Below are 26,851 nucleotides of genomic sequence, written 5' to 3'. Positions count from 1 at the left end.
CAAAGCCAAATCTAAAATCTTCTTCAATTAAATGTGATGTATTCATTTTCCAAGTTCCCCTCCCTATTCTAGTTAACCTTACCGGTGACTTCATTGTTGTAATTATAGCATGGTGATCACTAAAAACCACCGGTTCCATATGAACAGAGGTAATATTTGATTTTAGTTCACTTGAAACATATCGCCTATCTATTCTCGAGGCACTAGTTGCAGTAACGTATGTGTATCCGAGTTCGTTGCCTCTTTTTTCTTCTTACACATCCTTTAACTGAAAATTGTGCACCAATTTTTGCAAAGCGTTTGAAAAATTATAACTCGGTGTTTGATCCACATTACATAATACGCAATTAAAATCCCCTGCTAAATACATTGAACCTGCACTACCTGCAATATATTGTGGTACTGTATATGTATAAAAAATACTTCTTTCGTTCCGGTATCTTGATCCCGACGGGGCATAAACGTTAATTAATGTCAAGGTTCCCAATTTCCCCATGATTAATCTTCCACTGGATTCTTTTTGTACTTGGATAATTGATAGTCCTTTATGAACTAAAATTGCAGTTCCTGTACCACTTGAATTATAATTATTATATTCTATGTAATTTTGATTACATTCTAGCGAATTGCGGCCTACTTCTTGCAACATCGCAACATCTGTACTTTTTTGATGCAAGAAACTACGTAGTGATTTTAACTTTGTTTCATTTTGTATATTATTTATATTTATATTTGCAACTGGTATTACTGATGTTTCCATATTTCTATATAATGCTATTAATAGTATTAAAATAATCCACACTTTTGTATAATACATATTTTCCATATAAATAAATTACTCTAAATACTATGTTCTTGAGCTGCCTTTTCGCTTTCTTTACTTCGATTACCATTCCCCATCTTCACTACTGGAGAATTTAATCCAATAATTGGAGCACTATTTGAAAAGTTATTTCCTAATCGTCTGGTAGAACGCCGTTTTGCTATAGAGCTTTTTGTTTTTGTTTTTCGTTTAAGCTTAGTTTCACTTACCTTCATTTGATTACTATTCTAACTCCCACAAGTGGAAATGAGATCAATGTCTTCTTCTGATTCTTGTTTGTCACTCAGTGATTTAGTGGCGGATGCAGTTTCCTCTGGTGATAAGGTAAGGGGGGAGGGATGTGTCCATGAATTCTTCCTTTTTCTTCTCACTCTTCAACAATTCGCTTGAATCTTTTTCTTCCTTCGAGTGTTTTTTATCTTGAGGTTCTGTCGTTTATTTATTTGCTCCCTCCTCTTGTGTTCTTCCTATTTGTTTTCCCATCTCATTATTACTGGTTGGCTTCATTTGTGAGGTAACCTCATTTTTCTGCTGATTTGATGTACTAGCTAATCCCTCTGAGCTTACTATGCCGGTCTCATTGGACAAAGCTGCCTTACTGTAGGTTGCCTTGACTTTCGGTGGGACCCGTAGGGTAGTCATTTGCCGCTGGTTACAACTGTATCTTAAATGTTCATCCGAACCACAGAACTCACACGTTGGAGTTTGTCCCGTATATATCACGTGTGCCTTATATTTGCCAATAGTTACAAATGATGGTATTGGCTTCTTTAATGACATTTTTACTGTACGTACGCCACTGGGCACAGGGTAACGAAACTTTTCACTCCACATTTCTTCTGTCACTTCATCCACTGTTCCATATTCACTGAATTTCCCGTGCACTTGTCTTAATTCAACTTCCATAGGTAAATTAAATACACGTACGTATTTCACTATTCGACTTGCGTCGCTAATTTTTACTTTCACTACGTTCCCATTATCGTACCTAAATTCTAATTCACCTGGGTACTGTTCTAGCAATTTTAACATTGTACGTTGTCGCACTAATTTCAAATAAACACCTCGCGCAGTTGTCGGTATTTGTATTGCTAAAATTTCATCAATACTAAGTTTTAACTGACTGTAAATGAACTCATGCACGTCCATTGCACTGGGTTTTCCTGCTCCATATGCGAAATTTATCAGAATGGTATTTTCACGTTCCATTGCTATCCTTTTTGTTCTTATTAACTATTGTCAAATACTATTACCGATCAGAGTCCTATTTTCCACTTGGCTCAAACACTCGCACTCGGTTTTACGCGTCACGCGTTATCTAAACCCTCACGACTGCTTAGCTTCGACCTGCCTCTCCCGTGGCCAAGCACGGACTGATCTACGTTAACTTCATGACGTAATATTCTTAAAAACATGTTGACGTTTATGAAGACTCCCACCTTCCTGTGTTCCAAGCACATTTTCTCGACAAGTCGTGAAAAATATTATTTTTTGAGAACTGTTCGATTTTATGCAAGCTATTGTAAATAAAATGTCGCATAAACTCGTCACAAATTTGCTTCTTTCTGCACAAACTTGATGGCGATATCCTCCAGGTGGGGATAAACTGTATTCAGTGATTCAAACCCCTCTAATTTCAAGTCGAGCAAGCAGAATCGTAAAAATTCCTCAAGGTTCTTTTTCCAATTTATTATTTCTGTTTGACTGTGTATTATAATAGCGGTTTATAGTTTCTAAGTTCATGGAAAGTGCGAAATTGAAAACCTCTCACAGTAGCGTTTTTCGTCTAGTGGAAGGACCAACTCAAAGTTGGTTACTCTCACTTGGAGCCGAAGTGCAATGTTGCTAAGTCTACGAATTCGGGACTTAGAATTCTTTCGGGGCGGTCAAATAAGATGTTGCGAAGTGTACATAAGATATAGTTCGAACTTTTGTAAAGTTATTGGATTCAAGGTAAAACCTTTGACCTTTTGTAAAATTATTGTTGGTTGGTTGATTTGGTGTTTTAAGTTCACTTTATGAACAGTAAGGCTAATCGGTAATGAACCTACAGTTTAAAGTGGGATCCGAACCACTAAGTGCCTTCACCTGGTATCGAACCCGAGACCCACTGATTACAAGGCGACGACGCTACCACTGCTCCATCGGGAGGCCCGTAAAGTTTTTGTATTCGTTGTAAGATCAGTTGTTGTAACCGAGTAATTGTATTCCGGTCATTGATTCTGGAGGAACTCATGTATACAGATGAAAATGTGTTCTCGTGTTTCAAGTAGCCTAATTCCTGTATTCTATTTTAATTCCAAATACCTGAAGTTAAGTGATCATATTTTGAGCCTTCAGCTGTAATCGATATATGATCAGAGCTTTGTACATTTTAAAAATTTCGACCATGGTTCAAAAATAGTAATAATAATTAATGTAAAATCACGAGTTTATTTTGTATTACATTTTGTAGTTGAATAATTTCGAGTCGTTGTAAATAAATTTAACATTTGGAAGAGTTCTAATTTTCTATTTTTTTAAAATAATCAAAATATGACTAATGATTATTGTATATGGGTAATATAATATTTTGTATATTGATGGACTGACAGAGTGTTCTGCTGCCGCTGGTCAGCGGGATGGAGGTGCTGTTGGGTCGCAAGTTGACGAGTTATTTAGGTATTTCTTTTATCGTGACACGCATGTACGTTTACACTGGTGAGTGGAACATTGATGCGATACCGAAGTGAGGGTAATTTATGCATGTATATAGGATTAAGTGACATAACCCAGTAGGTAAACAGCTGTGCATCTTCTGTATGTATGTATGTATGTATATATATATATATATATATATATATATATATATATATATATATATATACACACACACACACACACACACATACACACACAGAAGGTTTGTTCGCTTTATATCCGACCATTTTTGATTCGGTGCTGCCACCTGGCGTATCATGCTGGAACTATGGGTCTGCTGGCGGGAGCAATGTTGTGTCTGACCTTGTAGGTGCGTGAGTGTTGGTAGTGAGTGTTATCAAATGGCGCCGAAAATCAACCGGTATTGGAAGGGTTACGTAATGGCCCTTTCCATGCTAAGTTTCCATACGTACGCATTGTGAAACAGTGTCGGGAGAATGGGTTAACACTCGGGGTGACTACTGCGAAAGCTATTGTTGCCCGTTACACACAACAGGCTCTCCTTGAGAAACATTCACCCACGAAAACCACCAGGAGAAGGGCTGCAAGCAAAGTGTCACTGCTGGTGGTCACATTCGGGCGATCACATACCGTGACATTGACGGCAAGGGGCGCAGCAACTTTGTTCGTCAGTGCAGGGAAAGTTTCCCTCGTGGCTTTATGGTTGTGACGGGATTCGGATATGAGGGTAAGTTGATGATACGCAAGGTGGACAAAAACGTGAAGGTGAATGCCAGATACTTCCAAGACTCCATTCTGACACCTATCTATCTGAGAGACATCCCACAATTGTATGGAATGTGAACCAGGTGATGATCCATATGGACAAGGCTTCGAGTCATACCGCCAGAACATCACTACGTTTTTATCAGGAAATGGCAGAGGAATTAGGAATTCGTGTCATTCCGTTTGAAGACATTCCTGTGAAAAGCCCAGATGCCAGTCCAATGGATTTTTGCGCATTTGGACTGTTGAAACGACGTCTTAAACATCGTCGCCCGCGCACCCTGGATGGTCTATGGAAAGCTTGCAGGGAGGAGTGGGACAGAATTCCCATGCCTGTCCTGCGCCCGGAGCTTGCTGCAATGGACACTGCGATGCCGGGCGATAGTCCACAATGCTGGGGGTCCAATAGAACATGATCGGTGGTGGCGGCGCGGAATCTCTTAAGGTGAGTACCCGTCAAAAATGATCGGATATAAAGCGAACAACCCTGTGTGTATATATATTCGGTATAAACTAAGTTGAGATGTATATCCCATTCCAGAATTCTGGGATGCGGTTCCTCATGTCCCGAAGGTTCAGAGTATATAGTCGAAGCAAAAAAGTAACCAAAATTGTAGACCACGACGCCCAGTTTGGTCGATCGACGGGACCGATATGGCGCGTTTCGTCCTGACTGTGACCTTGTCAGGCATACGACACCAACAGTATGGACAAATGATGCGCAGATGCATAAAATTCACAGCAGGAAGGCCGCCTGCTGGAATGTTCTAGAGAGAAAACAACTTTCTAATAATCTTGTGTCTGGAGAGGGAGTGATTTCTGTGTATATATATCTTCCTGTTTTGTACCTTGTTTCATTTGTACTGGATACAGAGTCTGAAGAAGACCTTGCCAGAAGGTTGAAACTTTACGTTTAGTTTATGTTTTAAAATAAAATAAATTTTCTGCCTTGGTCATCATATCAAGTTTTTCGTATCATGGAAACAAGGCTTAATGGTGTTATAAATAAAAATCAGTCTTTTTAGGACGCAGCGAGTAAATACCCCGGGTAATTTACTTAATATTACTGACCAGGTGTGCCCATAGAGGATTGATTACTTGTGGCGGACTGAACTATCAGAGATTTGGAGGAGAGGGTTTGTTTCAATGAAAAATATATAAAAAGTTGGAAAAAAGTGCTACGTTTTCCCTTCAACAGTTAGTTCGTTCCTTGCTGTTATTGCCGGTAGCACTTACTGTTTCTAGGCCTACACTGAAGCAATCTCAGGGTCATGGAAACACGGACACTGGATTACTATTTCAAACAGTTTATTGTAGGAACAATCGTACAGACACTTTGTTGTAAGATTGATTAAAACTCAGAAACTTTACAAAATTAAACATACGTTCAATGGATGTAATATATTTTGAAGTTGGGATATAATAAATTTCATTCTCTTACCTTACTTTACAGAAAATAAATTTTAATTTATAATTTGCAATCTTAAGTCAATGAAATTCAGGTTAGTTACTTCATTACAATTGAGCGCTTATTTGTGAAACACACGAACATTTCCGAATAACAATTACGTAACATACCAACATCACAGAAATTCTTACAATCATACATATTACAGAGCTGTAACAAAATATTGGAAAATTTACTTCTTCACTAAATGGAAATATAAATTTTATTCTTTGCGAAGGATTCAACATGGTTATAATGTGGTGTGTGCGTGTTTGTGTGTGTATTTGAAGCGAGGAGATTGCAGGTCCACTACCTGCCATATATTTCTAACAAAAGGTTTGGAATATTCTCTTAGTTTAAGAGCATAGTTTTCATAAATTAGATATCGATTTTAATACTAGCGTAATAGGGAATATATTTTCAACTACACATATTTCACTTTGAATTCATTGAATGTTGTAGTTTGTAATACACCTATACATAAGCTCAAGAAATCTCGGATTCGATTCCCGCTGGAGGCACATGGCACAGTGGTTTGGATCCAACTTAAACTGTTAAATAGTATGTCCAGTCCCGATTAGCTTTTCTGTGCATAAAATGGACTAAAGCAACAATTCAACCTAGTTGGTTGACAAGATAGTTCTTGCCTCCCACAATTCCTTATGTGTACATTTCATATCAATCTTGCCACCGATACTTTGTTTTACTACACTGATGTGGAGTGTGGTACTTGAAAAGTTCAAGTGGAAGGGGGGGAGGACTCCAGTAATTTGTCTTACATTTCATACCATGTAATATCCCATTTGAAGGGCAAAATCTTAGAAACTAGAAAGAGTATACAAAGCTCACAAATTCTTGATTACAGATGAGGTATAGCATAGAGCTATCTGCACTCTGTTATAATGGAAAGTTTCTCATAGTTTAAACTTCCTCTCATAGGGCTAGCTCGGAAAGTTCCATCAGCTATATAACTCAAAGTAAGTGATTGCCTTCCTGATGGCGTAGTGGAGAGTCGTCGCCTTGTAATCAAGAGGCCCCGGGTTTGATACCCGGCGGAGCAATATAGTTGTTGGGATTCAACTTTAAACTGTAGGTCCAGTCCGGATTAGCCTTACAGTGCATAGAGTGAACTTAAAACACCAACTCAATCAATCAAAGTAAGTGAACGATAATTTGATTTTGACACTAATGACCTCAAGTGATTGTCATCATATTTCAATCGTTCGCAAATCGACAGGGTGGGGAATAATGAAATGGGAAAGCGCTATTGGGAACAAGAATTCCCGTCCCAATACCAATTTCGGGAAATCATTGTCCGATCTACAGGACGCTAAATATTTGGGAAATTTCAAATGGTTATCAATTAAATTATTGACCTATTGAAGATTTTACTACCCCTTGCCCACATTATTTTCCTGCCCCCCCCCCATATTTACCTATTTTCTTTATTTTTTTGTTAGTTGTTTTCCGTGCCATTGTTTTACATCATCACATTATTCTGCAGCCACAGGTACAGTATTTGTTTTAATTTTAACACTGCGAATGAAGCTAGGATAAATGTCACCTTCATGTTTATTTATTTCTTTAGGAGGTATACAGATATCGCTTTTATCCTAACAGAATTTGCAGTGTTGTAAAAAAATGTACGTCCGAATGTGGCTCTTTGTTGCCATCACAAGTGTAACCAGGTGACTTCTATGCGTTGTAAATCTGTTATTATTTGCATTCAGTAACGTTTCATAGGCCATTTTCGTTGAGTCTAATATAAATCACATGAGCCCCGTCTATTTCGCTGCACTTTTTGACTCTCTCTGGACCCACGCGTCTAGCTGGTTACTCGTCTACTTCGTTAATTTGGTGCCAGGTTGGTGTCTCGTGCCTGCACAGTTTGCACTACGTTCTGGAATGGTGTAATTGTCACGTGGCACGTGCTAACTAATCAATTGAGCGTTTAAAGCAGCAGACAGGCATTTGTTGAATCTTCTGAACTTGAACACGCTATTCGTCTACTTACTTGCACCAGCCTGACACCAGGATACACATGCACTACAACCGTGTCAAAAAAATGCAACAAACAAGACGGGGTTGCAACTTTTTTGACATATAGGATAAGCAAGAATGCATTTGATCACGGTTCACAATTATGGACTGGTTATCGAATGTAACGTAACCAGACATGTTAGATTTCTTGCTGTTCTGTGTGGCGCTGACGACCTTGACAGCTGTGCAGGTCCTCCTCAGTTTATTTTTACCAGTCTCGCATTGATATTGCATTGTTTCAAATTCAATACCGTTTTTTTATAAGAAGCGTTGATGTACAAAGCGTTCCAAAAGTTCCCGCACTCAAACTTTGAGAATTGTTTGCTTATAATTTATTGAACTTGTCACTGTAATGAATATATGCATTTGTTAACTATATCTTGAAATACACAAAAAATAATTTGTAAACTAAATGTGAGTAATACTGCAATCGGTAACACACTGACAAGATGGCAAACTACTTTCCATGCTTTGAGATGCACAAAGTGAATATTGAAACTAAATTTGAAACAATAATCAGTTGCAGTTTTAGCTGGTGCCGGATGATTGAGAAATATACTCCATTACTCCACACATCTTTCACATGACATAATCAAAATATGCTTCCAACATAGCGATTGGCACTGAGACGCGGAGCAACGTGGCAACAGTACTTTTCAAGTGTCTTAATGGGCGATGTGTTTAAAAGGCATTGTTGACAAACTGTGATTGTACACTCGCCTCAATTAGTACTCCGGCAGTTTGTATCTGTAGAACATGCAATTCAACATAAAAGTGTATCAATATACGCTGCATAAAATACAACTTATTACTAACTTCGTTGACCCTGTACGTCTCACACCGACGAGGCACTGCTCTAAACATAACATAAACACCTTCTTCAAGGTCATACCAATCCCTACTGGCAGGCTTGCCAACTCATCCAAATGAATGCCTTAGTAGAACGTTTTTAAAGTATTAGTGCGGTGACTTTTGGAGCGCACTGTACCATTGATTTTGATGGTACAATATACTGTAGTTTTAACAAATAACAACGAGGAATATATGTAAATGAGATCAATTATCAATTCTGCATTCAAATTCTTTGGCTGCAGCACTTTTCTACAATGTCCAAGTAACAATTGTATACCTGCCTACTTTTGCACCCTTCTCCCCTGTATTGTCAGACAACGATTCTCAATTTAAATTCCAGAAGTGGAAGTCACAGTAGTATGATAAAACATGATACTACCTATGATTATTCGCTTTTCGCGAATCCTGTGAAAGGTACAACAAAGAATAAATACGATTGTTGCGATGATGGCCGGCCCTGTGTAAGTGCAGGGCTTGGGACATACAATATACGCGGGCCCTTTAACAAAAATGTCTCACAGGTCTGAAAATTGATTCATTGTTTGATTTGCATAATTTTCCTCGTACTTCGCTTTTTGTGCCACTTTTGGCTGATTTGTGAAGAGGGGGATGAGTGATGTTTCGATGAAATTGATGAAAGGACACACAAACATCCATGCAGAAGCCGGGATTCGAACCCGAGACCTCTGGCAGGTCTGAAAAATCACAGATTTTTGTTCCCTTTCTGAAGTACAGGCGTCCTATATAATAACATATAAACATCATTACAATAATAAACACTATATTTACGTATTACGAATTAGGGCAATAAGGAAAATATGTTGAAGGTTAAAACCAAGAATTATTGAAGGCTAATAAAAGTTTCTAATTAATGTTTCTTTTCATTTCTGATGCATCACTAGTGCGACGTTCATACATTTAATTACAAAAATAAGCGCGTCCAGTATCAAGCTACACATCAAACAGCAAATTGAAGACTAAAATTGGTAAACGCTGTAAGTGCCACAATAATTCAAACACCGTTTTCCACGTTAAACTGTGAAATGTGCCATGCTTTATAATGTGGTAAACGTGAAATGTGGCTGGTAGCCCTCTAAGTAGTTCAAAGGGCGTGTAAAGAGGTCACTAGTGTGAACGTTCTTACGGGCTGATGTGATAAACGATGCGATTTCCCAACACTTTCGCTTTTGGCACTTACAACGTTTACCACTTATCGTCCTCAATTTTTAATCATGTCCATTAACATTCTCTATAAGAATTCTCTCTTGTTAATTTTTCATTGAATTTGGACGCTGTTCGAATTTATATAGTTTCACCTGAAATAATAATTTTACTTTAAAATTTCATTCAATAATGAAATATATAGTGGATATTAATATTTTTATTGAAATGTTGGAACACTTTTTTTATGTAGTTCATCGTTTAATATAGTTCCAGTAACTAACTAACTAACTCTCTAGCCTTCTTAAACCCGACGGTTTATGCTTGCAGCCACACAAACCTTCCATCTTTCCCTATTTTGGGCAAGATCAATCCAATCTTTTCGATCCTTTCCGATTTCCTTTAGGCCCATCTCAACGTTACACTTCCATCTTCTTCGTGCCACATGGCTCGAATAATATAATTAAGAATAAAAATGCACAATTAATAATATATTATAATTATATATTCATATAATTGATATAATTCCAGTAATTTTAGATATTTTAAAATGTCAGAACAATCCATAACTTCAAGGAAAATCTGATCAGTCACTTAATTGGAAGCATTAGAAACTTGTAATAAACCGTGAAAGAGCAATTATTTCAACTGGGTCCTCTGGAGCTCCTCCCTAGTACCGGCCCTAGATGCGACTATATACTGCTCAAAATCATCAGGACTGGGTACAATATTTGAATTACACAACCTAGCTTCTAAATAATTCAGTTTCGGAAATAACAGGTTTTACATCTTAAGCTACGTTTCCATTCTGACAAGTTCTTAACATGCGCCGGCGCATGTTGCGCGTCATTTAGTGCACTGTTTCCAATTCAAAACTACTGCAAAATACGCCTGCAACAACACTGGAGTGCAGGACCGCAGTGTAGCGTGTGCAGTGCTTTAGAGTAGACAGTGTTTCTTCTCTTGTATTGTAATAATTTGGTGGTGATTTAACTTGTGTAGAGATGGACAATACAGCTATGGCGGGTTTTGTGGTTATGTCTGGCGAGAGGCGAGAGGCGAAAACGACCTACATGGTGGATTAGACGTTTTCTAGCGAAAAGAAATTCGGAAGGAGTGCATAATTCGTTCATGAGAGACTTACGTCTTCAAAGTGGGTACGAAAACTTTGTAAGAATGACTGCAAGTGATTTTGAATTGTTATTAAATCTTGTTGGACCAGAGATTACGAAAAACAGTACATGTCGAGGACCATTTGCACCTGGTGAAATTTTGGCGGCAACCCTTCATTTCCTAGCAACAGGTGACAGCTATAGTTCTATAACCTACATGCACACAATTTCCAAATCTGCTATCTCAAGATTCATACCTGTAGTATGCAAGGTCATTGCAGTCGTTTTGAGAGGTTACATTAAGGTAAGAACTGATATCTTTTTAAGAGGAATGTGCATTTTTTACAGGCGTCGTCTGTTTCTGCTCTAGTGCGCACGCCCCAGGAACTTGTTGCAGGCTGTTTCCATTGTCCGCGTCGCATGACGCAGCGCATGTTGTGCGTCAAAATCGTTTGGGGCAATTTTGTCCCCGGCACTTGCGCCGCAGCATGTTGCAGACAGTTTCCATTTCAACAAATGCTTGGCACATGCCGCGCGTCATGTTGCGCGGCAAATTTGTGGTAATGGAAACGGGGCTTAATAAACATTCCCTACATCATGAATTAAATGGTGCAAATATCAATAACATTAACTGGCCGTATGATTTGAAGTTAGTGCTGTGGAAACAAGTGTTCGATTGACGAAGCACGTGTTAAGGATAGATATAAATTCAAACCTAGTGAATGGTGTACTGCGAATACATGGAAGATAGTCCCAACTGGCATTGTTTTGGTTAAAAATCAAGAACTTAATAGTACAATTAACAAGATAATTCAAAAGTTCTTGGAATAATAACTCAGGATACCCTTTGACGCTGTGAAAAAAATATATGGAGTTTTGTTATCAGATAGAAAGAAGGAAATAACTTAAACTAATGTAATTTTACGAAGTAATGTATAAATGACTATAAATGCGAAGATTAACATGACGTTTTCAGAATTTTGCTTACATTATTGTATATTTGTGACTTAATTTATCATATGAAATTAAATTTCTCATTATTTGATCGAAAATGTATTCAAAATAGAACTAAAAAATTAACATGTAACATATATATTTATTTTTATTTTGCCAAGAGGAAGGGAGAGATTAAGACTGTTCAAAGCTTCAAAATACTATGCTGAATGTTAACGGTATTCATGTGCTTAGTATTGTTTTGACTTTTATATGTCTCACGTAAAAGTGCCCCTGAGCCTCAATTTTTAAAATTAAATGCAATGCTGTAACTTTATCATATCTGCGAGTGAGCAATCTAAAATTGTCTCCTGTATAATAATTCAAGTAATATTTATAATTAATTTAGAAAATAGAATGTATTTGGCATATTATTCGTTTATTTTAACTTTTTGGTTTCCTTGTGTTTTGTATTGTGTCCCACCAGTAACACCAAAGAACAATTAATTTCTCCTTTAACTGTTACTTTCCCCCTCAACTCCACTAGAATATTCAGAGGTCAATTACCTTCTATCTTCGTCTTAAATAATTTATTTTTCATCAGTGGACAATTCAGAGAAATTAAAATAAATTTCTTATTAAGTGAGGAGCCAGTGTTTCCTCTGTCTCACCCGTGACACAAAATTGTTCACTTATAGCTATAAACCTGGGAAAGTATTTTAATGGTAGTTATGTTTAATCAACAGAGTTAAGTTTCATATTTCACTGCACAGAAACTGTAAGAAAATTGTTACTTAACTATCAGTAGAATAGTTCTACCCTTGTCAAGGGAATGGAGGGTAGATAGCATCCCATTTCAAATAGGGTAGCAAGAATAATTTTAAAATAATAATAATACTAGTAATAAATAGTCTATAGGCGCAAGCTTTGAGCTCCGGCTTCGTGACGAGTGCAGGTTTGAGTCTCCTGAGGGAAGCGTAACAACTTTACTCCTGAGATTTCGGCCTCTGTACGGGACTGGTGTCCACCCAATATCATTAGAAAATTGTGGGGTTACGAATGAGTAGCGTAATCAAGCCATTAACACCTACAACAACGACTGGGGGTTCGTCGTGCTGACCACACGTCACCCCGTAACTGGTTGGATGATTTCCCAACTCGACAGGTGGGCGTGAGGCCGGCAGTCTGTATGTAAGCCCTGACCTCATTGGCTCTTGCTTCACGGGTTATTATTATATTTTTATACAAAAAAATAATTTTTCTATTATCTACTTGAACAGAAACCAACTTGATCGTAATTTCAAATAAGGTTCCTAAAAGTGAGAAAACACCAAACTCACTGGATAAAATAACACGTAGTTCTTATAATCTACAAAAATAATTTTCAATTTTCAACATACATTAAAAGATGTAATAAAAATTATTTATTATGTAATGCCCTGAAATATGCTTCAACAATCTATTTTTGAATTGTTTGAATTGTTGTTTTAAGTCCACTTTATGCACATATAGGCTAATCGGGACTGGACCTACAGTTCATAGGGAGATCCGAACCACTGTGCAATGTGCCTCCATCGGGTATCGAACCTGGGGACCCTTGATTACAAGGCGATGACGTTCAACAATGTCAAAGATGATAGTTTGTTTCTGCTGCAGTATTTTATACTCATCTCAGTTAACTTGCAAAGTCTGTGCATTCTAAACATAACAGAGAACGAACGATGCTCTTCACGTATTTGACGTTGGCACAACAAGCACACCATTTTCATTTTCCGATCATTGGATCTGGGCAGAATTAGCATCTTTGTTTCCTAGCATACTGTCTTTTTCTCTGTATCTTCTTTAGTTCGAAGTAAGATATCATTCAACATATCACATGTGACCAGCAGTTATCACGATTCTAATGGCCTTTTTACATTCTTAGCCAGTTATTTTGCACCAGGTAAATAGTCAATGTATTTCTTTTCTCGCAGTTCTTCCCCTTCTCTGTGGCTCAAGAGCACTACACTGGTACCAATTCTTGCCTCTAATTACATTTATCATCCTTGGCTCTCCCAATTGTTCCATCGACTTCACACTTTTCATCAGCACTAAGATCATCTAACTTGTCAGATTGTTCTACAACAAGGTTTTTCTCACTCGACTGCCATCTAACCCATAGTCACTTGCTGAAAAGACCCTGCAATATGTCGTGTTTGTAACGTCATTTTAAGTAATCGGCATATTCTTGTTGAACGTGCCGATTTCGCTTTCCTCAGGCAGAATATTAACCTTCCCAGCTGTTTGGTATCCCTGTTGGGAGATGACCGAGTTTAATGAAATGTTTTTGACTTTTTGCGCAGAGCTTCTCTGTTCCACTGTCTGCAATGTTTCTTTCAGAAAATTTGCTCCGGGGAGGCATTCCAGAGAACCGGGAGGGCGTTGTGAATCTCATCTGCGAAATACAACATATGTGCGTTTAACATTGAGAATTATCAGTGGTCCTTCGTGGCTCGTCAATAAACTTGACGCTGAGCGTACAGGTGGAAAATGACGTAGAGTAACAAAAATATAGTAGGATGAGGTGACCTAAGTATACTTCAATGTGGAAAGACAGAATATTCTTTTTATTTGTCTCTGTTTATTTTTATTAGTCTGGTTTCTAACATTTACAAATATTATCTTGTGCAATTAGCATTACAATAGTAAATTACAAAGCATCACCTACTTTTACATTTTATCATCCAGAACAAATTCCACAATGGAGAACAGGAAAAATATTACAATTATTAAGCTCAATAGAACACATCATGCAAAGCTTAAGATGGCATGAAGAATTTACAGCAATCTTATCCTGCGAGCTTTCTTCGTGCCATATAAATCTACTGTTTTCTTCAGAAAGTCATCAGTTGGAATCTTAGGTCCCTCAATAGTTATTATCATGCAATGCATTAAAGATCCTGGTAGCATTCTACTTCTTGTCCTAGCTAGTATCCTATTCATATCACTGAAAGAACCTTTCTGCGCCGGCTGTCGTTATGGGAATGGTTAGAAGGACTTCACAGAGTTTTTTCAATTCGCAATATCCCACGTCAGCTTCAAAGATTTTCAACAATGGATTGTCAGCTTTTGTATATATTCCATTATCAAGCATCGACCTGACAAAAAAATAGTAGGACTTGAGGTCAGCAAGAACGCCTTCCACCTTAAGCATGGAAAAATTAACACAAAACCTTTTGACTTCGGTGTCTTGCAAGTCTACTACTGACTGAAAGGTTTCAAATTGACTTGCGAATCTCATGGTATCAATATATTGATCGTTTAACCTGTTTTCCATTTCTTCAATTACACTTTTCGCGTATTCCTTCATCCCACAGAAAGTTTTCCTAGCATCATCAGCAACCAGGTGCGCTTCAGATCCGATATTCTTCAGTTCTGTCCGAATATTTTTTTGCAGATCTCTGTTGATGTTTTCACACTGATTTGCAATATCCTGCAAATGCAATTTGGTTGAAGTAGGCTAATTAGAGGGATGACTTTGGCCAGACTCAAATTCTTCTTTTGCAAAGCGTTGCTGAGGATAGAAAGTACACTGAGGACTTCATTCATCTCATTTTAGGTAATAATGCAACATCATTTCTGATATATAGCAAGATGCCTCCTGCCAGTGATGCAAGATTAGCCCATTCATTGTGGATATGCTCACAAGCCATTAAAATTGACTTCAACCTTCTGGAGACGGCGTTAACTATTCTGTAGTGCGACAACCATCTGACTTCAATACATTCTGGAATCTTGATAACTGGGTTATAGATTATTGCCTGAATATCGTGCAAAATATTTTCCTTTTTAGGCGATTTGCTAAACAGCTTGTAAATGTGTTTCAAATCATAAAAAAATATTTTTACCTTTTGGTATTTATTCCTGCAGGAAGCCGCTGCAAGGAACAAAATGTGCGCTCTACAGTGCATATGCAGAATATCTTTGTCAGCCTTTTCCGAAAGCTTCTTTCTCACACCTCCAACATTCCCAGCCATATTTGAGGCACCATCAAAGCCGAAAGCAACAATATCATGTATGTTAAATCAAGAGCAGCAAGCTCTTCGTCAATAGTATTTGCAATAGTTTCTGTCCTTCCATTACGAATTTTGACTATTGACAAAAACTTTTCCACGAGGTCCTTATCCTCAACAATTCTGAACATTATACCATAGAGTAAGTAGTCTATGATTATACTTAACTCCGTTTCATTTCTCAAAGAGACAATTTTGTCCGGGCAGGCGGTAGATTCCCTCCGGAAAGGTGCCTGAAAGAAACACTGGCTGTCTGTGAGGAAGCTTTTAGTAAATGCTTACTTTTTAATGAGTTGTGTTTGTCTTGTGCAGGTCCCTTTACACCCTTGCACTTTTAACTTTTCCCTATGGACTTTTTACAACCCTTCTTTCAACATTTTCAGTAAGAATGTAAGATAAGAGGATATTTCCTTGTATGCATTGAAGGGTGCAAATGGCCTTAAGTTCCGAGGCACCCAATAATTTTAAATCAATCATTCAATAAAGTCAGGATCTTCGTCTGTGTCGTCATCTCCAAAACGAGATTCCTCGTCACTAGGATTATCATCATCAAGCAGAAAACTTCGTATTTTATCGGCTGTCATTGCTACGATTCGTTGGCAATCAGAATAGGCCCTAATCAGCACTGACACAGATCACTGTGCATAAAGACGAGACACGCCGACTTGCGAGAAACAAAAACACGATCACCTGGGAGTCTATCGGACCCCACGGCAACTTCAGAAACTTCTGCTACATCAGACAGACGCGCACTGAACCAACTCACAACGTGCATGGGTAAACAGTGTTGCCAGTTGAATTTATATGGGTGGAAAAATTCGCTGTTTCAAAAATAAAAAAATCCCCTTACCAAAATAAAAATTATTGGTGTCTACCGAACCCCAGTGTGGGGTTAATATAATTTTTGCGAGAAATTCATTTTCTCCATATTGGATTCAAAATGGCGACAATCTTTCACACAGTACCATAAAATGAAGGACATTCTCACAGAATGCACAATGCTTTTTTAAGATTTTTTGAAAATTTTCGTCTTCTTCTCCCCCGGATAGACTTGATGTTGGACTTGTCCACCATTGCCTTTTCGGAACAAAATGGCAACCATCTCTATTTTATCACGATTCTCACTGCGGTAATATAATCAGTCTGAAGTTGTTTCCATTTGTAGTAAACGCTATGCGAGTCCAACTTGCAGTGTGCGAATTAAGCTTTTTGCTTTTTTTTTGGGGGGGGGGGGATGCCCATTCAGTGCCGTATTTGTGATTCCATTGATTTCATTTTCAGAGACTGCGGGTATATTTTTATTGGGTATGCAAATTTGTACATGTTACCAGTTAGTAAACAATACTATTGCCATCCAGTTCTAAGTATAGTCGACACGCTATCTTCGTTAACGACCGGCTGGCTTTGGAGTCCACCAGCTGCAACAATTACATTCAACGTACAGTGTTGCCACACATCTACTTTCCACATACTCTACGCCACCTTGTCCCTACCCCGCATTAGCACCTTCCCACGCTCTCCACATTGAAGTTGCAAACTACTGCAACAGCGTATCCGCAGTCATGTGACTGAGACTCCACGTGGAGTAGACGAGCAGAATGACAGATGCGTCCATTGGCTGAAGGTTAAGTTTGATTGGACGAAAACAACTCGCCCGCTGTTTAACCCCACCCATGTTCGTGGCAGCGGCTTCCTTCAGTTCTTGGACGTTAACGAAGTAAAATCGTGAACTATACGTAGGACATTAAATCTTATGATGATAATATTTACTCGTAATTTAGAAACCCCCTGTATATTTAAATTCTAAGAACAGTCAAACCCATACACAAAAGAGCTATTGAACTAGTAACACAGAAAAAACTTGACCAAGATCCAATTCAATGTCGGCGTGCGGTGTGATTTATCTCCAAAGAATAAAGCTGACGAAATCCAAACCTAAATACCATGGCGGCAGGTTTACGTATTGACAATGAACAGAGCAACAGCGTTTGTCTGGGAGCTCTTTGTAAAACCTATGTACCCGACGACAATAAACAAATAAACGAAGAGCTATTTAAAAATAGAACTTCAGACGCAAAGTAGGATGCAATTGTTTTGGTGGTTAATTAACTGTTTTCACGAATGATTTTTCTGTGGTTTTCGTTCCCTAGTTAAGAAATGGAACACTGTATGTTTTATTTGGTGGGGTTATAAAACATCCCTGGCAGGGACTAGTGGATATTTCTTCTGCGGGGGATAAACATTTTTGTGGTGGGGAAATCCCCGGCACCCCCCCTTAATTCGCACACTGCCAACTTGTAACAAACACGGTGGCCATTTCACCGTTTCTTCGATTCATAACGCATTTATTGATTGGCTAACTACATTTTTGAGATATACGTGTGGTGTGAATATCACCTAATTTGTGGTTCTATGATTCAACAGTCACATTTGGCCCTTCCCTTCATTTCTTACAAAACTTGTCTTGAAAAGACTTGAAAAGTTACCTTTTCTTAAAATTTCAAATTCAAAATAAGCCACGAGTTGACTTAACCTATTTGAACTGTTTAGCAATATATTGTCATTGTTGGAATTAACAATAAAGTGATACGTTTCTGTGGTTTTCCCCTTCCAAACGTTGATTCCATAAACTTCTTGAAGACTGGACCTCCAAAAAACAGTCGTAAGAATATTTTATATCGATCATGTGTAATTATAATTGTAAATTACGTCTATTTTACTAATTATTGTAGAATTATATGAGCTTTTCAGATAGAATAGGCTACACAATTATTTATGATAAAGCAACATTGAGGGTTACAAGTTTTACTATAACTCTCCTTTTTAACACGATTTATCGACTTAGTTGAGAAAAATCGCAACTTGTAGTACTGTCATTATTTCGGTTCCATGAAGGATCAAACAAAACCATTATTTTATTTTTGTAGCATTTTTTCAAGTCCTATTCTGCATTTTGATTGTTTTTTGGTTTTATCCTTTTCACACAATATTGTCGTTCAAACTGGGCAATTGACATTATATATATGGAGTAAGGATTACTTATATACGTCTGTCTAGAACTAGGCTAGATATGTTGACTTGATCAAATCTAATATAATGGTAATTATACACTTATACAGAGTATTCCACCGTATATAGGATTTGTTCTGATTTCATGACCAAGTGTGAAGCTGCTTGACTTTTCGTACATGCTTTTGCTGTATGCATTCGTTTCATTTTTCTTTTTTAAAATTAAGTCTTGGCATTTTATAAATCTTTCGTCTAGAATCCCGTTGGCCGGAGTTCTTAACTAATATTGGAGTTTAGTAGCGTTTAATGTTAAGTCCACTTTATGCACAGAAAGGCTAATTGGTACTGGACCTACAGTTTACGTGTGATCGGCACTTCCATGTGCCTCCACCGAGTATCTAACACAGACTCTCTTGATCGCAAGAACAAGGTTTATCGCCACTACGCTATCAGAGATCTAATCTAGGATTTGCACAGTTTATTTGCAACCTATGTTTATTTATGTGTAAATTTAATACATACTATATGTCACAAAATGTAAAGGAAAAATGAAGAACAGACTGTTAATCGTGATAAACTAAATTGTTTGCAAAACACGTATCTGTTCCAGTCACCTTCACTATTACACAACTATGAACTAAACTAAAACTAAACTAAACTAAACTAAAAATATTATTTAAAAGCTTTAAACATATTAACTTCCATACTATTTAGAGAAATGTCTTGCACATAGATATTTTTTTATACGTCACCTTAATACTATTTCCCAACAAATGTATCAAACTCAATTTATACACTTCAAATATGTTGATAGTACGATACGAAGATGTGTATAATTTTTTGTTGGTTCGTCGTTGAACGGAATTTTGGTACATTTTTAATGTAACAGCTGAAAAAGACGCTTAAGGATGTATCAAGATACACTGACACTGGGATGCTTTCTAATTGCTGAATCAACTTTAGTACATGTTTTGGCATTTGCATCATTCATTGTTATCACTGTTTTACTATCCATGCAATTTCCTCTATTCTTCTCAATGTTAATTCATTCGACCGTTAATTTATTGATAAAAATCTGAAAAAGTTCTTAGAATTGCTAATGATTAATATTCCAAGTGATTTGAACGTTAAAAACACGTTGCATAAGTAATGCAACCTTGTAATCACCGATCGAATATCCCGTGCAATACATTCGAACACATCTTTATGGTTCTTTTTGGAACGGTCCCAGTAGTTCTAAATTCTGCCGCCAGTTGCCAGGCTGACAAGTAGTGAGGAGAAAGCATTAAGCGAGGTTAGGTCAGTCGTGAATGTACAACGTTACTTTTGTATACGATTACATAAAGATACACCAGCAAATAACTATTTCGCATTAGCGCTGCGGTGCAAACCGTTGATGAGAACATGCTGAAACGTGCCTGGATGGAGTTAGATTGCCGAATTGACGTGTGCAAAGTGCAGAGTAACGAAGGGTGCTCACATTGAGCATTTGGGTTATTCCATGTGAAATCAACAAAGTCCTCCACCTTACATTTTTTATTCGTTTTAAATTGGCATACTGGAAGAGCCAACTGAGGTAGGAAAGTATACAAAGTTGCAGATCAATATCTTTTGTATTTCCGAAATTACAGTGTTGCAAACTGTGAGATGTTAACCATTTTTTCCATCTTCTTAATTTAAATTGGAATATTTCGGCAACTATAGCACCTATAGAAGCGATTGAGACGGCGTTGGAAAGGTCTGGAAGGGCTCTTTCACACGAGATAGAGCATGCCCATGTCAGAGTAAAAAATCAATTGTAGGTCGTGTAAAGGAAACTTTGCTAGCCATTTTCTCAGAAACGGGTCTCTTATTTTTTTATTATTATTTTTAAAATACATATTGCTCAAACTTTCATCTTTCAACTCCAAAGTGACATTGTGCTTCGATCATGTTTCCCACATGAGTCTCAACGCTGGAGCCTTAGAAGTTTGGGAACTTCAAAAATATCGGGACTTCACAAAGGAACCGTGTATAAAATTAAGAGCCCAGATTTTTTGTTCCCCTCCCCCAGTCCTTTCAAATTTTCTGTGCATGCAAGAACTACTGAACATATTGTAGCATGTCATAAATGATCGTGAATTCATGTATTTACACACACACACACAAACGCATTTCGTTTGTTAAAATACAACATTATTACTCACATCTAAAAAGGTGCCGGTACGGCCCATACAACACAAATCTCCAAGAGATGTCCATTACACACATTACACAATGTCCATTACACAATGTCCAGATCAGATCCATTGAAATATTATGGATATCCATTGGGCATCAATTAGATATTCAGTTAGGGACATTTAATTCTGGATATTCATTGGACGTCCATTTAATATCCAGAACTGGATATCCAAAACCTCATCCCATTCTGGATATCCAAATCTGGAAATCTTGTCCAATAGTGGTTATCTAAAACTCATCCCATTCTGTATATCCCATACAGAGCCAAATCTTGTCCAAAACTGGATATCTATAATGGATATAAACAGGGTGTGTTTCGAATATTAGAAAATTAACATAGATATTTTTTCATACTTTATTGTGCGATTGAAACAGTAATTACACTCTTTCATTAGCGTTTATAAACTTATTTACTATTATTAGACATTGAAACTTTATATCGTAGAATCAGAAACGCTACAATACAATCGAGACTAAAATCGAGTCAATACTCGCTTACAGTGTCACAAATTTCTCAAAGGATATTCATAGTATACAAGATGCGTATTGTATACTTGCAATATCCATTTTACGTCTATAGGAGCTCCACGTCTGGATATTAGGAGAATCAGCCGTGTGGCCATTGTCTGTGTCCAAGCGAGTCACTCATTCTCGCGCAAGTCCAGGTGAAAGTGCTTTGTCAGAGAGCAGTCAGGCCTTGTATCGCCCGTTGTCGCCAGTTTGAATTCAGGAAGTTGCGATAGGTGCACGTGGTACTGAAGAACAAGCTCAATACTCTGCTTATCACACGGATATGTGTGTGAATATAAGATATTTCTCGAATATGTAGATGTTCGAGTGTGTGTTTTTTGCGTCCGTTCGTGTTGTGTGTATGCTTATATGATGCGTCCGTGCGTAGTGTGTGTGTGTGTGTGTGTGTGTACGCCCGTCCGTGGTGCATGCGTGGGTGTGTGTGTGTGTGTGTGTGTGTGTGTGTGTGTGTGTGTGTGTGTGTGTGAGAGAGAGAGAGAGAGAGAGAGATGAGTACATGTTGTAAATGTCTAAATCGATCTAAGCACAGTCCAGATGAAATCCCCTTAGCTCCATACAAGTTTCTAACTAATGGAGAGTATTTTCTCGCACAAATGCGAGTGTACAATTCAATCCAAGACACATCTATTTTATATCTTAATGGTGTCATAAAAAGGTTTTAATAAAAAACCTTCTCTGTTATCCATATAATGCTATGAAAATATCCATAATATGCTCCAAAACAGCCAATAAAACATTCTGAAAAAAATTAAAACCCAATAACATCAGAGAATGTTAATAACATTTTTGGAAAAAACAACGTCTAAATCAAAGCTATAATTTCCAGATCACGTCCTACTTGATGTCCAAAACATATCCAAAAGTGTTCCGGAAATTGCCACAACATATCCATTTCTGGATATACCCTGGATATCACGTATGCAACAAACAGATACCCAGGGTACATCTAATGGATCCCTATTGGGTATTCCTGGATATATATTGCATATCCATAACTTACGACCCGAAATCAAAGGTATATCCAATGGATGTCTTTTGGACATTTGTGTGCTGTGTTGTGGTGTACAGCCAGGAAAAAAGCACTGGATATTAATAATATTTATAAAAACCTATCCATTTTAATGTATATTTAATATCTGATGTATTTAGAACTTATCTTGAGGCTACAGTACGTTTTTGCTTTAATTTATGTATTTACTTCTCTGTATGTACATCATATAGTTCAGTAACTGACATACATTTACATCCAATTTTAGGAAAGGTCACATTGAAAGAGAATAGCAAAAATGGAACCTGTGTGGATATTTAGGCCACAGGGGCCATATTTGACTCTTCAGGATATTTTGTACGAAAAATTGGGAAGAATGTTAATTTCATCGAAACCTAATGAGAATTTTCTCACGACTAAAGAAAGTGTTCGATCCTTCTTCGGTCAAATACCGCGAACACTGCAATCAATCCTTCTGAAGAAAACTCTTGAGTTGCTGAAACAAAGCGAATATATATTGGAGGAATGGCCTGTAGTTGTTTACGTTGTTCAAATGTTGTTCAAAAAGGGTTTCAAAGGACTGGATCTTCAATTCACCACTAAATTGAAACTGGCCTGTCTCATCGAAATTCTGTTACATCTTGCACAGGAAGGAACAGACTTGGAGATCCTCAAACTGGAGTTGGAACCAGGTTCAGACGAAAAGAAATTGGATATACACAGCCAGATGCAGCAGATGCTGGATACTAGCAGGAAATTAGTTGTCTTAGAACTGCCTGAGCTTTGTAACGATGAAGTTTTCAAACTAATAGGAGAGAATTGCCATAGGCTTCAGAAGCTTGATGCCCAGAGTTCACCAATTACAGACAAAGGTCTTCACTACCTGACACAAAACATGCTCCCTGTTGATCCACAGCCCAATGGACTCGTAACTGACTGGAGAACTTCCTTGTTTGGAATATCTGACATATTAATGCCTTTGGAGGATCTCGTGTCATCCGGAAAGAGGTTTGACTGTTATCAGAGAACAAGGAGTCCGTTGTGCCAATCTTTACAAACATTGGAATTGACTGAGTCAGAAGTCACGTACAAAGGTCTCTTGGTTGTCTTAGGACTGGTTCCCAACTTTCAGGATTTTTGCCTTTTAAAACTAGATAATTTGTTTTTGAATCTGACAGTCTACCGGAACACGCTTTGTGCTGCAAACAGAAGTTTCCCCTTACCAACATTCCGTCTCAACTCTATTCTTCTATACGGCATAAACAAACAACGTTTGGAGATGATTACATCGACATGCCCGAATCTTACTTACTTGTCGATTGCTAAATATGTGCTAGTGCCTCTTACCAGCTTCGAATCTTTGAGCTCTCTAATACATTTACATTTGGAACCCAGAAATCAAGTGTACCAAGAAAAGAGTATAATGGAGATTTCGCCACGTTTTAGGAACTCACTTCAATATTTGACGTTGGGCAACGGTCCTTTGAATTGCAATCTTAATGTGGTTCTTCGTGCTTTTCCTACGCTCAGAAAACTTTGGCTCTACTTCCCTACTTTTACATGGAACACCAATGACGTATTGGATGGTAATATGCAGAACCAGAACATCACTAAGATTAAACTAGATGGAGACGTTACGGCAGAAGCAATATTGAAGCTCGTGGAATGTGTAATCAACCTGGAAGAAATCCACGTGAAGAATATAGTAGAGAGGCCCCAGAACTTCTTGGAAAGACTGTGCTCAATTTCAGAATCCCCTAAACTCAATACCTTTCTAGTTGATGATGTTCCTTTCGTCACTACAGAAGAAGATCTTATGTTCTTTCTCTCTCGCTTCAAAAACATAATCAGTGTAGGCCGGCTTCCCTTTGAAGCAAATTTCTGCCCAGGGTTCAATACGACCAAATACCATTCGTTGCATTGCGAGTAGATTATTGAATGCTGATAAGTTTCCCATTTGAAATTCGATAATTATTTTTACACAATACATTTATAAATTTACAATACTTGAAAATTTCATAATAATTGGAACTGATATTTGGGAAATTTACTGTAAATATGTGGTGCAATTGTTAATAACCAGCTGTAGCTTGTGTTAATAAATTACCCATTGGGACTTGTTGTAATGTTATAATTCAACTCTTTATTTTTGGGTTGTAACTCTAACATACTTTTCATAACATATATCAGAGAGTGTATTCCACTGCAGCAAAGACAGCTGTGTGTGCCTATAGCGTTTCTGATACAAAATTATTTTTTCTTACTTTAAAGGTCTCTTATGTCTTTCTTATCACCTCAACTGAACCAACCTGTGGGTGTCTAGTGTAAGCGAACGTGATCAAGTCTCTGCGCAAGTGGTGATTCGAGAGTGCTCGACCCATGACCAATCAAAGGCCAAATTCTATGCAAGAATACCTCTTTACTTCTATGCAAAGTAAATCTTTTTTAAAAGCCGTATATGGTCAGCGTTGTAATACATCGACGAGGTGGTGTTTCTCACTACATAATTTTTATGCACAGTGGAGACCAAAATATGATTACGTACACAGATGTAACAAATTTTTCATGAAAGTAATCGATTGAAAATTAACTTTTGGGAACATTAAAAGCAAATTACACATTTCTTCAAGTGTGTGTGTAACGTAAATGAGAGGATAGTTTTCAATTTCAAAGAGCCACTACTTAAATATCACCTTAAAGGAAATAACACCCTCCTAATTATCCCAAAAGATAAATGTCTTCGCACGCCACTTCTCCCACACTAAGAAAAACAATTCATCATGTTATTTAGGATAAAATAGCATAATAGAATATGGAAAATTTAAATATATATTTTTAGTATTTTTCTTTCATTACATCTTCCTGCTTTTCTAGGTTAATCGCATCGCTAAAGGTTAAAAGAAAATTGGTTCGAATAGATAAATGACACACAATGGCTTTGTATTACCCAACCTGTCAACCTAAAACTTTATGATAGCAACTCTACTTGAAAGACAATAGCTAATAGAGACCAAGTATCACTAAAATTAATCTCAAGATTAATAATAATAATAATAAAAGGCTTCGATTCATTAAAGAAAAACACATCGAAAACTTTTAAATTATTAACAAAACCACCAGATACTTACTAGCTTTAAATCTCAAATATATTTATTCCTACGTCAACTAATAATATTTGAAAACTGTCTGCTCAGAACTCAAATACTAATGCCAAAAGATGATAAGAAAGCCATAAAACCGAAAATGAAAACTTTGTATTCAAAGTTGGACGGAGAATGTGTAACAGGAAGTGGGAGTATCGAAGGAAAATGTTGAAGCGTTTGAAGGTGGAGTACTTTAAATGTGTATGTTATTAACAAAAAATCTTGTATTTCTGAGCGACAAAACAACATCATGGATGGGTGAGAAGGGATTAACAACGCCATAATTGGGCAAAAACAAGGGAAGATCAAAAGGATATGTTCCCCGCCCAAAAAAAACAAAGAGAAAAATGAAATAGTAATTTGTATTTCTCACCATTTGACAATTCACAGAAATTTAAATAAATATATTATTAAGTGAAGAGGCAGTGTTTCCTCTGATCCACCCGTGATATAAAAATGTCCACTTATAGCTACAAAACTGTGAACGTATTTTTATGGTAGTTATGTTTAATCAACAGTGTTAAGTTTCATATTTCATTGCACAGAAACTGTAAGAAAAATGTTGCTTATCTATCAGTGGAATAGTTAGTTTAATATAAAAAATGTAGTCCGCGTGTCCCACCCGTAACAATGGAATCCCCCATATCGAAAGGGCAACCTGCAAAATTGCCAAGAAATGTTTATACTAAGTAACATGATAGATGATGACATCCCACTAAAATGAATAGTTTAGAAACTGTAACTTTATTAGTATTTTTCACAATGTGTATATAGTGAACCTTGAATGGAAAGAAACGTCCAACAAAATACTAAATCCAATAAATAATTAAATTACTGATTGATTTGTTTTATGTTACTTCCCTTGTCTGCCACTTTTGGCTAATCGCGAAGATGAGTATATAGTGATGATATGATGAAACAAATGAAGAAACACTTATAAGAACACCATATCAATGGAGTCGTATCGAGCTTTACTAACCACTTTGCCACGGAGGCCGGCTAATTAAATTATTAAGCAGCGAAATTGAACACGGTGCTGTTCTGCCACTTAATTGAATACATACTAAAAGATACAAAGAAAATAAATATTAAATAAAAATATTTAGAACAC

The 26,851-nt window shown here is 37.3% G+C and overlaps 1 protein-coding gene across 1 annotated transcript; it reads left to right on the top strand.

Moving 5' to 3' along the window:
- The first annotated feature begins 18,462 nt into the window (after positions 1-18,462).
- Positions 18,463-24,658, top strand: LOC146002084 (uncharacterized). Its single transcript, XM_083139801.1, has 2 exons — positions 18,463-18,508; positions 22,866-24,658. Exon 2 carries the CDS (start codon positions 22,896-22,898, stop codon positions 24,525-24,527), a length of 1,632 nt encoding a protein of 543 aa, XP_082995927.1. The 5' UTR covers positions 18,463-18,508; positions 22,866-22,895; the 3' UTR covers positions 24,528-24,658.
- Positions 24,659-26,851: the final 2,193 nt, after the last annotated feature.

Source organism: Lepisma saccharinum, chromosome 18 (assembly GCF_977018435.1).
Source record: "Lepisma saccharinum chromosome 18, izLepSacc3.1, whole genome shotgun sequence".
Classification (NCBI taxonomy): Eukaryota; Metazoa; Arthropoda; class Insecta; order Zygentoma; family Lepismatidae; genus Lepisma; species Lepisma saccharinum.
Note: the sequence above shows the minus strand (reverse complement) of the source record. Positions and strands in the feature narration are given on the sequence as shown.

Excerpts from the sequence above, each read along its gene's own strand:
- LOC146002084 (XM_083139801.1), top strand. The coding sequence starts at position 22,896 with ATGGAACCTGTGTGGATATTTAGGCCACAGGGGCCATATTTGACTCTT.